Consider the following 17,562-nt stretch of genomic DNA (forward strand, 5'->3'; position numbering starts at 1 on the left):
GTACATAAAATAGAATGAAATGTGTTAACCCTTTTAGCTTCTAATAAGCACTTAAACATATACATTAATACATATTTTTCTAACATTTCCCCCGTTAATACTTTTTATTCTATTTTCAAAAGCATAAACAATTGCTTCTACTCCTCACCTCTTTCCGTTCAGAATTTGCAGTTAAGAGAGTCATTCAGTTTAAAACTTATGAAAGTGTTTCATTTTTCAGCAGTTCTTCAATTTCAGTACTTTGATATAAAGTCTCAGAAACTGACATGTCTATAAAATCTTTGATCAATCTTTTCATGCAGGGAATACCACAACAAACACACACTCCTAACAGGAGTAATCCCACACAAATGGCAATCAAGACATTCATTAGGATGCTACCCCACCCCCCAAACAAATTCTGGAAAAAGTCCATCAGTGGGTTTTGGCCTGGTTTGGTCGTGGATGACACTTGCTGAATCACCTCAAGATGGTCGTTTATCTCATGCTGCTTGTCAGGAATATATGAACAGCACTCCTCTTTTATTAAAGCGCACGTACCACCTTTCACTGCTAGGGTGAAGTCAAGAGCAATGTGGTTTTGAAGCACCACAGTTCTCATAGCATTCAGTTCATCAGTCATTAGCTCAAGAGCAGAAAAAGTTGCATTACTCATTACTTCAAGAAGTTTGGACAGTTTTCTCAGCTCCCAAATCGATTTCACTGCGCCATATGCAGGGGCTATACCTGCCCATGATATGATGGCGTCACTCAAGTCCATGTGTGTCAGTTTATCTTTTTTTTTATGGAATTATGGTTTCTCCAGCCTGCTTCGATTCGTCCCACTGGATTTTCAGGCCTTCTGATTGGATTTCAGGTTTTCTTGGTGACCTCTCTGACATTTTGAATTCTTCCCTGAGGCAAACTGCAGTGTGTCGTATGGCCGGAACCAGGTAACCCAAAAAACAACTGCCGGACCAGTTCTCAGGTAACCATTTGTATGCCTTTTTCCCACAAACAAAATAACAGTTCTCTACTTTAGTATTAATATACACTTGCCCTGCATGAAACATTTTCTTATCAATAATAGATAGTTGTTTTAAAAGAACAGGATTACGCTGTATTTCATCAATAGTCTTATGAACTGACTCAAGATATGAGTCATAGTTTGCATCACAGATATAACCTGCATTATTAGCTTTGGTATAACATTTGTAAGGAACAGTCACATTACACTTACTCCAACCTACCTGAACAGTATCATTTTTGTAAAAACATACAATTCCCTTTTGTGTAACAGGGAGGTACAATGCTATTTTGTCTTGTGATTTTACAGTTGTAGTATCAAAAAGCAAATTTTCCCAGGTCTCATTGACCCCTAGGGGGACAGCAGTCATTAATAATCCCCCGTATGCTGTCGGTATGGCTGTGCAGATCCAGCAATTCGAAGCATTAAAAGTTTCAGCATACGCATATTTAATCGCTTGGTAAGTGTTAAAGTTCGGATGTCTATGAATGATTCACGTTTATTCAGTTCAGCTCGTGTGGCTGGAAAAAGGAAAGGCCACAAAAAAAAGATTAATGTTATTAGTATGGCCAACAGAATGATCATGCAATACTTTTGAGGTTGTTCAGCATTTCTATTTGCTCTGTATCTGGTCATTTTGTTCTTGTGTAACAGTAACAAGTTTTTTGTCCAGTTCAAAGTTCTTAACCAATTTACAGTGTGTCAGATGAATCCAGGATGCTCGCTCTGCGATCTTGACTGCAGTGGGTGTTGACAGTAGCACTTGGTACGGCCCTTCCCACTTCGGTGTGGTCCAGTTCCTTTTCTTGATCACTTTCACCCAGACCCACGTGCCTGGGACTACTGCTTCCGATGGTTTGGTTTGTTCTTTATCTGAAACAGAATTCAACTGCAGAAGTTGTTTATTATTTGGAAGACATCTCATGTATTCTGCAAGTGAACTGTCAGCCTCTTGGTCTACAGGCATGAGAGGTTTCCACTGAGGTATATAATATGCCCTCCCAAACAGTATTTCAAAAGGAGTTAACCCCTTTGCATTTGGAACAGTTCTCATGCTCAACAGTGCCAGAGGCAGGCAGTGCACCCAGTTCTTATGTGTCTCACTAATCAATTTCCTAAGTTTGTTTTTCAAAATCCCATTATGCCTCTCTACTAATCCTGCGGATTGGGGGTGGTATGCACAATGGTTCTTTAAGGAAATTCCGAAATGTCGGCTCAGCTGTTGTATGGTTTGATTTACAAAGTGTGTGCCATTGCCACTGTAGATCTTTTCCAGTATGCCAAATCTAGGAATAATTTCTTTAACAAGGACTTTTGCAACAGTAGCTGCATCTGGATTTTTGGTCGGAAAAGCTTCCACCCATTTGGAAAACATATCTATAATGACAAGACAATATTTCTTATTTTCACATTTGTTTAGTTCTATGAAATCCATACAGATAGTAGGGAATGGGTACGTGGTGTTGGGAAACTCACTAGTTTGGGCTTTAATGCCCCTTGTGCATGATGCCTGTTACAAACATGGCATGCCGCACAAAAATTTTTTGTGTAGTTTGTAAATCCATATGCAGTGAACACACGGTTCACTAACTGTACCATCCACCCTGTTGAGACATGGCACTGCCCATGGCTCAACAAAGCTGCATATCTAAACAAGTTAGACGGCAAAATTGGTTTTCTTTCTTTGGAGATGTGCAGCCCTTTCTCAAGAATTGCTCCTCGTTTTATCCATTTTTGTTTTTCTACATTCGTAGTAAGTGTCTGCATTGTTTTTAACATTTCTAAATCTAAAATCTCAGAAGGTTGTAATTCCTCACTCAAAAGAAATACTTCTGCAGCTGAAGCTGCCTGTTTTGCAGCTATATCAGCTCTCACATTACCTTTTGAAATCCTATCCTGTTGCTTGGTATGAGTTACGCATTTACAAATAGCTACTTTCTGAGGTAACTGAATAGATTCTAACAAATCTAAAATAAATTGTGCATGATTAATCGGTTTACCAGTAGATGTTATCATTCCTCTATTTTTCCACTGCTGCGCAAAAACATGTACAGTAGAAAAAGTGTACTGGGTGTCAGTAAAAATGTTCACACATTTACCCTTTGCCAAGGTACATGCCCTTGTCAAAGCAATCAATTCTGCTGCTTGTGCAGATAAGTTGTGTGAAACTACTGCATACCCTACTAGATTCTGTCCTGTAGGACCCCTTTTACATGAGCCGTCCACGTAATATGTCACCTCGGCATTATTCAAGGGAACATCTGTTAGATCTTTTCTAGGCAGTGTCTTTTGCTCAATTTCCTGCAGGCAGCTGTGTGGTGTGCCATCCGCAGGTGTCGGGAGCAAGTTAGACGGGTTTAAAGTTGTACATCATTCAATTGTCATATGAGGTTGGCTCAGGAGTATAGTCATACAGGAAAGATGTCTGGCAGGAAAAAGATATGCTACTTTTTCTTGCAGTAAAATAACTGCGACTGCATGAGGCACTCTTAATGTGAGACGGTGGAACAACACTACTGAGGCCGAAGCCTGTACTGCCATTGCAGCTGCAACTACTGCTTGTACACAGTGGGGCAGGGATCATGCCACTGACTGCAGCTGTGATGAATAATAAGCTATGGGGCGTTGTTTATCCCCATGCTGCTGTGTTAATACTGATGTCATGTAACCTTGTTTACAATCTATAGTTTGGAAAAAACGTTTATGATAGTTTGGTAATCCTAAAACTAATGAGGATGCTATCAGTTGTGTCAGTTTGCAGAAAGCTGATTCTGCTTCTGGTGTCCATTGTAATAAATCTTGTGCTGTCATAGGCTTCTTGTATATCAAGTTGGTCAGTGGAGCAGACTACAAGGCATAGTTTGGAATCCAACTTCGACAGAAATTAGTCGTGCCCAGGAAGGACATAATTTCCTTCTTGGTGGTCGGTTTTGGTGCTTGCAAAATTGCTATTTTTCTATCTTCATCTAATGTTATGCCTTCTTTGGATATTACATATCCCAGGTATTTAACCTGCTTTCTCCAAAGCTGCAATTTGTTTTTGTTTACTTTATGTCCCTGTGTGGCTAAAAATTGTAGTAATGCTATGGTATCTTCTCTACATTCTTTCTGGGTGGGGGCTGCCAGCAGGATGTCGTCTACATAAAGTAAAATTTGACTGCCTCTTGGTGGGCTAAATCTTGCCAAGTTGCTTGCCATCTCTTGTGCAAATATTGTTGGGCTTTCACAATACCCCTGTGGTAGTCATGTGTATGTATACCTTTTCCCCTGAAATGTGAATGCAAACCAATGTTGACTGTCAGGGTGTATTGGTATTGAGAAAAACGCATTGCTAATATCTACCACAGAAAAATACTTCTATTGAGGCTTCAAATCATTCAATAGGGTGTGTGGATCTGGCACCGTAGGTGCTCTAGGTATTACTGCATCATTTACGACTTGTAAGTCTTGGACCATACGCCATTCTCCGTTTGCTTTCCTAACAGGAAATAAGGGTGTATTACATGGCGAATCGGGAGATTCTATCAGTACTCCTTCCTTAAGTAAGGCTGCTATTATAGGTTTGATTCCTACATCTGCATCCTTTCTTAAGGGATACTGTCTTTTTTGAGGTCTAAATGCTGATTTTGGCATAATAGTAACTGGTCCTGCTGTACGGATTAATCCTACATCTGATTTCCCTGTTGACCAGAGAGTTTCTGGTATACTCTGTAAAGCTTTTTCTTCCTCTTCTACTAAGAGTGCTAATCAGCTGTCCTCGCTAGACTGCAAGTGTACAGCTGGGTGTGTCTGGGTTATCCAATATAACTTCTGTTTTTGTACTCCCTGTTCTGACAATTCTAACTCTGTTTGTTTTTCCCACTTTGTGACTTTTTCTCCAAGATCTGCCCATTTCACATTCTTGTCTTTTGTTAAACTAACATGTGGTAATCGGTTAGATTTATAGAGTGCAAAGAATTCCTGGGGTAATGAACAGCTGACTACACTGTTTCCTTCTGTGTCCCAGTACAGATTACGTAATACTAATCTGTTCGCATGGTTTTTAAACAGTTCTTGCTCATATTCCTTATCAGGTCCTGGTGTGCTACAATAATACAGAGTACAGTGCAACAAATGCTGTTTATCAGTGTCAAGGGAGGGGGATTTACTGATGGCTACATTCATCAGTTCTTCGGTTACTGCCCCTGGACCAGTCGTAACTAAGTCCTGGCTGTACCAATAAAAATGTTTCACCCTCCGGTCGCACCACAAAAGTATCCGTTTGTTGCTGTGCTTCCATACCACCCTGCATAGTTGGTACTACTGCTATGCCAAATATCTGCATAAGATCTCTGCCCAGAAGGTTCACTGGGCATTTTGCAGAGACAACAATTTTGCTTTTCTGGGTCATCCCTGAAACAGGGTCAGTTATTGCTATGTTATGGGAGAGTGGCTCCCGATACAGCTGTCCATTTGCTGCTTTCACTAATATGTAATCAAGTGATTCAGAATTTTCTGGTAGTTTGGAAGGATGTATCAGGGTCCATGAAGCACCTGAGTCACACAGGAATTTAACTTCCCTCCCCTCTACCAGAAGTGTAACTTCCGGTTTTGTGTCTGCTAAATACAGCTCTAAGCTCAATAATGCCAAATCTAAAATTTCACCTTCTTCACCATCAGTGATTTCTTGTACTTCCTCTATTTCTTCTATCACATTCTCTACTCCCTCTATCACATTTGCATTTGTCTTTTCTTGGTTATTCCCTTCTAGTGATTCTTGACTATCATATAGTCAGTCCTCACCCTCCTTATCTTCCATGGTTATCTTCTTGTTTTGCCTGCAATCCCTTACTAAATGTCCCTTTTTCCCGCACTTAAAACATTCACCCTTTTTCTTTCTTTCCTCAAACTCTTCTGATCGTTTGTCAGAGTGTTTGTTTCCCTGGGCATTTTTCTTGCCCTTTTTTCCGGACTGTACTACATAAACTTCTCCTTCTTCTACCGCAAATACTTGGGCTTTCTTTTTCTTTTTACTGTTAAAATGCCTTTCGGCATGCCTAGCATATTCAAGTAGTGACTGTAATCTACTTGTACGATGGTCTACCATGTGCTTTGTAATAAAGCTGCTTATATGCAAAATGCTGCCTTTCAAAAATGCATTCTTTAATTACTGCTCATATGGGGAATCATGTGTTTGATCTTCAGGTACCTGCATTCCACAATGGTTATTAAAACACTCTAATAATCTATCATAATATCTGTCAACAGTTTCACCTTCCTGTTGGATGCACTGATTAATGCAAGTCCAGTCTGCCCTAGGCTTCCATTTCTCAGAGATTCGGTCTGTTAGACCTTTCACTCTGTTATCCAACTCTGCGTTGCTATGGGGGAGTGGCTTATGCTCTGCGTCATGGGGATTCCAGTTGCCACTGATCATGTGCCAATCTGGACCTACGATCTGTCTGACTACTTTTTCTACTTCTTCTCCGTTCAAATGATAACTTAACCTCATGCCCTGTAAGTCTTCTAAGAATTTTCTAAAATTAACTTTCGGATGGGGAGTTCCCTCTGTGGCTTTCCGGATGTCTTCCGGTGTCCACGGTCTATATACTAGAAGAGTTGGGTCCTGTCCTGCCTGCGGATTTGGTACTTCTATGAGTGGACATATCTCTTCTTCACTCATAGCCCGTGAATTTTTATTTATTTCATATAACTCAATATCCCTTCTTAAGTTACGTGTTCGAGACCTAGTCTCGATGGGATCTCTGACATATGGTCCTGGCTTCGCGGTGACAGCCGGGTATAGCGGAGGTGGACCAGCTTGTCCATTCACCTCATATTCTGGTGCAGGAAGTGGAGGGGGTGCGGGGTGGGGGCTGATGCCATTACTAAATTATTGTCTTCTTTATCTAGAAACATTGCTTTTGAATTATTACTTTTTTGTTCCCTACGGTTTGCTTCCTCAATCCACCTGTGTGCCTGAGGAACTCCCAATTGGCGTTGCTTTTTTACCTGACCTTTTGCTTCAGCTTTAAGTGGTTTGACAAGTTTAATAAGCGAGGATTTTTCTAATTTGCCATTAAATTCATATTTATTAACCCATTTTGTATAATATCTGATATTGTCGGCACGCTGTGATTGCATATATTTTGCATCTTCGGTTAGCGGTGGGTTTCGGGAACTTTTTGTGCACTTATTACCCATATTGCAAATAGCGTACACAAGGTTTATTTGTCCGCTTTCGTAAAACACTTCATCAGAATGAAAAACAAGGATAAAAGACACACCTTAAATACACTCATCAATTAAATAATTAAATAATTAAGCAACAATATACAATTAAACATCTTAGGTAAAAAAGGAAGAAGTTACTTTCTGCTTATCAGTAATATACAACTTACGATGTTTTAAAAAACATTTTAAATTAATACATTCATTTAACCCAGGTGGCCTGTCTGATTTTAATTTGATTTGCCAGATTGCTTCTCTTTGTTCAAGGTAACATTTGAAATCCCCTCCCCTAGGATCAATGGGGCAAACTTCTAACACTGTAAACAAAAATTTCTTAAAGGAAGAACAATCAATTGAATGCTTATATAAAGCATTGGTACAATCCCTAGATTTAATAGCGTAAATGTGTTCCTTAATGCGAGTGCTAAGTTTCCTGGTAGTCATCCCTACATAAAATGCAGGGCACCCGGAACAAAAAGAAATATAAACAACATTTGTCGACACAATTAACTAACCCAGGTACCTCAATGGTATACTCAATGGTACTAACAGCTATATAGGGACTAACTAAAATAAATCTACAGGCAGTGCATTGATGACAACAATGCATGCCTCTTTTGTTGGATAAAACATTATTAACTACAATTTTATTATTTTCCAAAATTTTTTAAGATTATATTCATTTCGAAACACAAATTTCGGTTTGTCACCCAAAACCTTATATATTTCAGAATTGCCCTTGATAACTTTCCAATTGTTTTCCAAAATAGAAGAAAAATAAAAACAGTCGTCACTCATCTCGAATGAACAAATTAAATTGGAACCACTCAAACCAACAGACTTATCAGAAGTAGATCCAATAGTACCACTAAATGAACAACCTAAAATAGCAGGAAAGTCGGTAAGGCGTCTGTCAAGAACTTCATTGGCTGTTCTATCCAAAAAGGTGATGTCATATCCTCTTTTGGAGAACAGTTCAATGATAAAATTAAATTCACTGGACAATTTACTTGTCACGACTCTGATGGACATTCAAAGTTCGCTAAAATTTCTTGTTGAGAATGCTAGTAACAAGAGATGTACACCTATGAATCCTGTTTTGAGTTCGCCACCGGATATTTACGAAGAAATGGACACAGTAATCGATTTGGGCAGCATTGTAGATGTTAACGTAGTTAATGGTGACGTTGAAGTCTGTGAACAGAGTTCGCATTTATGCGCCAACGATTCTGGAGGTCCTACCATAGAGAATTTACTTTCCTTATCGGAGAATCCTTTTGGTGGCAGTATTCAACTTCAAAAAGAAATACAACAGGATTTCTTCGGTGAACAACAAGAGCATCTGTTACGGCTTTTAAAAAGGTATAGATCCATCAATATAGAAAACTGTTATTTTATGCGGTGCATTGAACTTAACATTATTCCGAAAGGTTTAATGTTTTTTAAATGCCCTAACGCGGTCAATTTGAGTAACCCGTTCTTTCAGCATTTGGTTAACTTTTTTACTGAGTCTGGGATATGCTTTCTCAGACTCTTGATTGATAATAACAGGCAAAAGATGTTGGTACTCAAAAAAGAGATAACTGACCTTGAACGGCATTTAAGGTCTACGCTTACTTTACACAATTTTAGTACGTTGATGCATCAGTTTTCTCGTGACTTAGAACAGCATTCTAACGAAGTTACTGTTCGCAAACAACAAAAAATTCCTCGCGACCTAACTTTGTTTAAGAATAAGACTGCTTTTGACCATTTTGTTAATCATACCAAAGATGCCGCCTTTAAAGGTAACCGCGGCTCCTCTTCTTCCTATTATAAAAGGTCTTACAGTACAGTTACCGGTTCTAATGTTACTGGTAATGAAGTTTTGGTTTCTAAGGATAAATATTCAAAGGGGCATTCAGTTGGATCACTCAATAAAGGTAAAATAATAGTTAATTTGGACACAGTGGCTTCATCTTCTGTTAATAATCCATCGGAACGGACTGTAATTGACAATAATGTGTCCGACAACTGTCTGGTTACTGATACAGTAGTTAAAGATACTGTTGACGATGGCAAATCTTGTAATATACCATCTGACTCTGTTTCAACCGGTGTTTCCAAGAAAAATCAGGGAAACCATTACAAAAAGACTGTATTAACACGCAGTCAGACTTTTTTGGGGTCAACGTCCTCAGGGGATGAAATATAACAGAAGAGTTGGACTTATTTAACATTATTAATTTATCAGATTTTGTTTTTTCTGATGTGCAACTTAAAGTTTTAAAGTTAGGTTTGAATTTTGTACCATCACACAGAGGTAATTATAGTAGAACAGTAATAGACATCATGAAATTTACTAGAAAATTAAACTTATCTTATTTAATGCATAATATACATGAAAGAGATAAGTTTTTTTATTAAACCATCAATTTATAATCCTACTTTACATCATACCTTAAAGGTATTTCAGGAACAATGTATTCAAGATGTCAGTGATCACTTATCTAGAAAGAACAGATATATGCATCATAATTTAACTGTTCATGAAAAATCTGCCTTGTTTGAATTACAAAGATTGACTAATCAAATTAGGTTTATGAAAAGTGATAAAGGGTCCAATATTGTTATCATGAGTCAGGAGAAATATAAAACCTGTATGTTGAAATTATTGGATAATGTTGTAGAATACGAACAGGTTCCTTTACATTTTATACAGCGTCAATTTAGAATGATACATTCTTTTTTATATGACTGTTTAATGTCTGGGGACATCACTTTTGAGTTATACGACTTTTGTTTCATCACAGAGCCCAAGATTGGTGTTATTTTCGGCATACCGAAAATACACAAAAATGTTTTTGATCCTCCTTTTAGGCCCATTGTTTCTTCTCCCCATTCAGTTACTGAAGGAGTTGCCTTAGTTATTGATTCTATGTTAGGACCTTTATTGATGGACCAGCAATCTTACATCAAGGATTCTTGGCATTTTTTAAGCAAGCTACGTGATTTTTTGGAAATTTTTTCTTTTGATGTTAACAAACACATCATTTTTACCATCGATGTTGTGTCTCTTTACACCTGTATCCCTCATGATGATGGAGTGGAGGCAGTTCGTAGTTTTTTGTGTAAAAAACAATGTTTTTCTACTTCCACTATCAATGCTATTTGTTTGTTCATTGAAATAGTATTGGATAACAATTTCTTTTTGTTTGGGGATAAATACTATAAACAAAAAAGAGGCGTAGCGATGGGCTCTCCAGCTGCCCCAGCTTACGCTAACACCGTTATGGCTTGGTGGGAGCTTGAAGTAATGCCTTTATTAAAACAGAAATTTCAAGTAGAATTTTTTTGTAGGTTCATCGACGATCTAGTGTTTATTTTGGAAGGGGGACCGGATATTGTTGACCAATTTATGGTTGAGGTGAATTCACTTTCTAGGTTTTTGAAGTTTACAAAAGGTGATGTTGGTTCAGCTATTAATTTTTTGGACATTCACCTGTGGTGGGATTCTATTGGTTGTCAATTTCAAAGTAAAATTCATCGTAAAGAGACATTTACCAATGGATACCTACATTTTTCCAGTGGGCATCCTAAATACATGATCAAAAACATTCCTAAGGGCCAGTTTATTCGAGCATGTCGCATGACCACTAGAGATTGTGATCTGTCCAGTGAATTTAATTTTATCATTGAACTGTTCTCCAAAAGAGGATATGACATCACCTTTTTGGATAGAACAGCCAATGAAGTTCTTGACAGACGCTTTACCGACTTTCCTGCTATTTTAGGTTGTTCATTTAGTGGTACTATTGGATCTACTTATGATAAGTCTGTTGGTTTGAGTGGTTCCAATTTAATTTGTTCATTCGAGATGAGTGACGACAGTTTTTATTTTTCTTCTATTTTGGAAAACAATTGGAAAGTTATCAAGGGCAATTCTGAAATATATAAGGTTTTGGGTGACAAACCGAAATTTGTGTTTCGAAATGAATATAATCTTAAAAAAATTTTGGAAAATAATAAAATTGTAGTTAATAATGTTTTATCCAACAAAAGAGGCATGCATTGTTGTCATCAATGCACTGCCTGTAGATTTATTTTGGTTAGTCCCTATATAGCTGTTAGTACCATTGAGTATACCATTGAGGTACCTGGGTTAGTTAATTGTAATACGACAAATGTTGTTTATATTTCTTTTTGTTCCGGGTGCCCTGCATTTTATGTAGGGATGACTACCAGGAAACTTAGCACTCGCATTAAGGAACACATTTACGCTATTAAATCTAGGGATTGTACCAATGCTTTATATAAGCATTCAATTGATTGTTCTTCATTTAAGAAATTTTTGTTTACAGTGTTAGAAGTTTGCCCCATTGATCCTAGGGGAGGGGATTTCAAATGTTACCTTGAACAAAGAGAAGCAATCTGGCAAATCAAATTAAAATCAGACAGGCCACCTGGGTTAAATGAATGTATTAATTTAAAATGTTTTTTAAAACATCGTAAGTTGTATATTACTGATAAGCAGAAAGTAACTTCTTCCTTTTTTACCTAAGATGTTTAATTGTATATTGTTGCTTAATTATTTAATTATTTAATTGATGAGTGTATTTAAGGTGTGTCTTTTATCCTTGTTTTTCATTCTGATGAAGTGTTTTACGAAAGCGGACAAATAAACCTTGTGTACGCTATTTGGAGCACTTGCTTTCCTTGGTTCTACCTTCGTGGCTTTTGATTTTCCTGGTTGCTTGGTTGCCTTTGTGTTTTTTTATTACCCATATTGCTCTGGTTGTTTAAAAAAATATTACGTAACCATTCTTATTCTCACGTGGTACCATGATTTTTCTATTTCACAGTTTATCTAGAATAACTGTCTTACCTATTCTGTTTCCCTGATCTATGACAAGACTGCACCTTTCTGTCCCTGACCTGTGCAATACAAATCTCCTGACAGATATTTTCAATCAAGTCCTTGATCTAAAACAGAAAAAAGGTAAATTTCACCTTACCTGAGCCTCCGTAATTGATCCTCTCTGGCTTGTATACCGACTCGTCCTCCAGTCGCAGATCAGAAAAGTGGCTGGCCTCTTTTGAACGACAATTCAGTCGGAGGTCTTTCAAAGCAGAAGAACCAATGTGGTCTCTTCCCCGTACGGTTTCATGCCACCTGGCCCATCTGACCTGAGGCGAAGAGAGAGAGTTCCGGTCCGAAGGACCAATCTGTCAAAGGAAAAATAACTTCAAAATGATCAACACACGGCAGGTTCAGGTTAAGGCACTTTAATCCTTTAGCAAGGAGACAAAAACGTGCTAATACAGAGTTTGTCTAACTAAAATCAGGAAGTGGAACTACTTTTATACATTTCTTACAAGGTATTGCCTATTAAGCTGGCGTAATAAATCACGAGTTCTTTCTTTTATTATTTCTCACCAGCTGTGTGTCCATGATATTCTGCTGGCATATCAAGTTACAAAAAAAACTTCCTAAGAAAAACAACATGGCCTTGATGACCACCGGTCAGATATAACTTTTACTATGCAATGTTACCATTCAAGGTACTATGGCTAATTCGAGCACAAAGCAAGTACAGATCACAGTTCATTTCTTCAAGCAGTCTTTTGTCTGATGTATCTCTTCTTTTCCGCAGCTGTGCATGTTCTCATAACACGAACAGGGCTGATTGTTCATATTCAATCGCATTATAGAAAGCAGCATTGTTCTATTCATTCATTTTCCTGACCTAGCAGATAATCACCTGCTTCCCAGTACATTTCCAAAAGGCATAAACATGAATTTTGCTGTGATAGCAAATACTAGGTCAGAGAGCATCTTGCAATTTCATAAAGCATACTGCAGTTTGAAAAGCATCTTATAATCTCATACAAAATTAAGCTGTACATAAAATAGAATGAAATGTGTTAACCCTTTTAGCTTCTAATAAGCACTTAGAAAAATATGTATTAATGTATATGTTTAACAGCCACACTCCTTGGGACTGCACCTTTTTATAGAACTCTTTTGAAAGTATATGAATAAAAACATATTAAAATCAAAATTGTTTTAATGCCCACCATTAGGAACTGCAAGAAATGTCACACTAAAACTATAACATTTCTGTATTATGTTTTATCGACAATGATGCTAATTCAGAGATAGAAACAACAGCGAGTTAAAGCAAAATGGCAAGACTGCACCATATAACTTTCAACCGTGGACAGATGACAACAGAAATTGCCTATTCAGAGTTTCTAGTCAATGCATTGTGCAGTTGTAATACAGCTGCTCAATCCTTTACTACACCCCCTTTACCTCCCATCTGTTCTTTAGTGTTTCCTGGGAGTCAAATTACATCACTGTTTAGACATAAATGTGTCATATCATTGGGGCTATATCCAGTACAGTATAGCACACAATGACTAAACAACAAAGCCACTATGGGACTTTCCTCCTTTCGTATCACACAAAGATAACTTCAACTGCAGCATGATTGGTGCATTATGCCACTCAGCAATGCACATGATAAACTGCGTTAATTATACAGTAGGTTATGGAAAACATATTTCAGAACAATAAAATGATCATCTGCCATTGTGATTGGATTATTACTACTGTATTCATCTGTGGCAGCATTAAATATAATATCTGACTACTATCAGAATAGCAATCTAACTTAGTTGCAGGGAGAGCATGCCTTTCATCTAGAGTTCTTAAATTCTCTACAGGTATTCAGTTTATTTACCTGTTGCAGCAGGAGCTGTGGTAGTTACATCAGTTGAATTGTTTGTAGATCCATTATGATTACTGGAAGAGAAACAAACAGAAACACAAACAACTGATTTACAATTTAAGCTGGTATTATCAGAGGGGAGCAGCCTGATGAGACTGATGCAAGTTTTGAAGAGATAAAGGCATAATGATTTCAATTTTAATAATATTAAATGCAAAATCAGAGTGACAAGTGTGAAACACACAAGTCACATTCTAGTGTCATAGGGTATGACACTTGTAACAGACAGCAGTTGTTCAAATACCAAGGACGGAATCCCTTTTTGCATCTAGTATTGAATATTGTTTTTCAATATTTATACATCATGTTTCATTTCACTACTCTTGTTACTGCTCCATTACAAATTATATTTTATTTCCTATTGCAGTGCTTAAAATACAATCAGTATTCATAGATGTCAGTACTGCCTCAATTACTATGCATGCTTTTGTTACTTGCTATTTGCCTTGTTTGAATTCCACATGTTTAGACCAGCTGCTGTGCAACAGGGGGAAAAAGGTGGAAGTGTCTCAATCTACATTCAGAAGAGACTCAAATCAAGGCTGGTACATTAGTCTGATGCACTAGACCTACTTCATGTCCACATACCCATCAGAAAGGTCCTGTATCCTATATTAGCTAGCTGCAGAACTCCCTCTATGACCCATGAAATCACATAATACCTAACTACAGGAACTAGAATCACTCAGTATTAAACCCAATACCATTTTTCTTTGTGATCTAAACTATCTAGTTATAGACTGGGAAACCTACACCACCAGTAATAATGCACAAGCACAGAGATTCCAGGACTTTGTTAATACAAACACCCTGGAACAATTAGTCAGAGTATCTACTGGGGGGGATAACATCTTGGATCTTGTCCTAATATGGGAGTAAATTGCACCACCCCTTACATATCTTTATCACTTGTTAGGTGTGACAATAAAGCAGACTCCTTTGAAACAAAACTGAAACCAGAGATCCCTTCAACCCAAGGTACCTTTAATTTTTTTTAAGATAAACTACCTACTCGTAAGTGACACACTAGCAAGCTTCAAATCCCCATCAAACCTAGTTAACTCCTCTGAATATGCAAAAATGTACACCAACACACTATACCAGCATGTTAACAGTTGCATAGATGAAACTGTACCCTGCAGGAACAAGTGCAGGGCAAATGCCAGAAACAAACCCACATAGTGGAACCATAATATCAACAAGCTTTATAATAAAAGGAAAAAAGTTTGACCAAATGCAGGAAGCACACTTCCCAGAATGTTAAGTGCCCTTGTCATTGAAATAAACAAAACTACTCAGGAACTAAAGAAAATCTACCACCAGCTAAGTCGAAAGATAAAATAACTACCCAAGCCAAAGACATACACAAGCAGTTTTTAGTTACATTCGGAATCTCAAAAGCACAACACAGCTATGAGCTGAGCTGATTGTGAATGATGTTATCTACACTGTGTTTGTAGATAAAGCAAAACTATTGGCTGATAAACATAGCTGGTAAGTTTTACTAGAACCACCCATCAAATCACCCCTTTTGGAAATGAACCCAATCAGAAATACCCTCATAATTCGCATACACAGGGTGTTCATAATCCCTAAAAATCAACAGTGGTTAGTGATTGTTGCACAGTCACCAACCTAATAATTGAATATACTATCCCACAAAGAATAAAATGACTTAAAAGTAAAACATTGTCAAATTGAAGCAAATGCCTCTGAAGTATTGAAAAGACTGGGAATGGAATCGTCAAGTCTGCCAGTAAGGGCGATCCTTGCCTAAATTGGTCCAATCATAGTCAAGAAAGACAAAGGAGCATCTCAGACTAAGACTAATAAAATATTACTAGTAACAAACAATACAGTGTCCAAACCAATCATTGTACATTCTACCTCATAAAATGATTAAAGCTACTTAAGATTACAACATAAAGCAAAACAAATACCTCCAAAGAAGTAATAAACAACCTACCCAGTATCTTTAAAGCCACCAGTAAGGGTGATCCTCGCCAAAATTGGTCCACTCAAGAAAAAGCACAAAAATAACTCAAACCATGACCATCTAAATAATACTAATAAAAGACAATAATAAACTCAACAATAATAAACCAATCCCAATAAAAAATAATAAACTAATGTCACTTAACAAAAAAGACAATCAAGATTATTAATACTTAAATGATGAAAAAGAATGACCTAAACAAGCATATCAAAACATGTATAATATACAATACAAGGCAAGAACCATCAGAACCACAAATCAGATTGCTCATTGTCCAAAACAGCCCAATAAAAACCAAATTAACTAATCCATCCTTGAAAACCACAAAAACGCAAAAGATGAATGATTGTACTGATAGACCAAGACTAAAATCATTCAATTAAGAACCAGGCCATCAGAACCTATCATAAATGGATGTATTTGAACAAAGACCCTCTCAAAACACAATAATACAAAATCAACACAGAACAAATACAAAAACGAAAAACCAAAAATTATGCCAGCCATAATCAAAACCAAGTTACTCTACACTACACTACACGAAAGAAAGAAAATAAATGATCTAAGCAAACAACAACTCAGAATACAATGAACATATTAAGCCGAAACCAATACCATAAAAAATAACAAATAGAAATATAATACCAATCACATCTGCTCTCTCCAAAAACCAACCAACAGTCCTGGCCAGCCAACTGCATTTAGAGCCAAAATCCAATATAGTTCCCATTCTTGTAACAATAATGCCCTTGGACTGCCCCTTTTATTCTTTATAACTTTTTCAATAATGATAAATTTAAAATCATATCCCGGGCAACTTTGAATGTGTTTATAAAGTGCATTTGTTACACATTTCTTCCAGATCTCATAGAGATGTTCATAGATCCTATCACGCAGCCTTCTCAGTTTTTCCAATATAGAAAGCTGAGCATTGTTGGTATAAGGCTGCGTATACTACTTCCCTAGTCTCACAATTAAATTTACCTTTCATATTGAAGGAAATCCATTCATTTTAAAAAGTTTGCCAACCAATATATAAGTACAATACGGGCAAAAAACACATTTAGACATCAAACAATTCCCTTATTTCTTGGATTCATATACTCAATCAAGTCCTTAAAATTAAAACCTCTTCTATAAACAAACTGTGTTTTTGACCCAATCCTGTTTCTAATGGTCCCATCGTCCATTAAAATGGGCCAATTTTTCATTATAATATCCCTAACAGTCATACTATCAATACTGAAAAAGGTAATGAAAGCAGTAGCAAAATCTTGGGTAACAGCCAAATTACATTCACTAGATAATCCTGAAGAAATACTGCCAACATTTAATCCGGATACAAGGAAGAAGGAGGGTGGTCTACTACTGTATCCAAAATAGGAGAAAAATACCTATTCTGCCTTTTAGTGACAACTTCCAACTTAATGTTGTCAATAAAGGTTTCAGGGTACCCTCTCCTCAGGAACATATTTTTCAAAAGTTCACACTCATCAAGGAAGTCAGTGAAAACTGTAATCATACGAGCTGCCCTAACAAATTGGCCTTTTAATACAGACTTTTTCTGGCTGTGAGGA

General features: G+C 37.2%; 1 protein-coding gene across 1 annotated transcript in view; it reads right to left on the reverse strand.

The window, feature by feature from the left end:
- Positions 1-9,697: 9,697 nt before the first annotated feature.
- The window catches only part of LOC122802152 (putative protein TPRXL), a 992,304-nt gene continuing 984,439 nt past the window's right edge, over positions 9,698-17,562 (reverse strand). The window contains exons 21-22 of the mRNA XM_044071829.1: positions 13,942-14,003; positions 9,698-9,705 (exon numbers count right to left, since the gene is read on the reverse strand). Coding sequence (XP_043927764.1) covers positions 9,698-9,705; positions 13,942-14,003 — 70 coding nt within the window. The remainder of the gene's footprint in view (positions 9,706-13,941; positions 14,004-17,562) is intronic.

Source organism: Protopterus annectens, chromosome 5.part0, assembly GCF_019279795.1.
Source record: "Protopterus annectens isolate FY-2018-M chromosome 5.part0, PAN1.0, whole genome shotgun sequence".
NCBI lineage: Eukaryota > Metazoa > Chordata > Ceratodontiformes > Protopteridae > Protopterus > Protopterus annectens.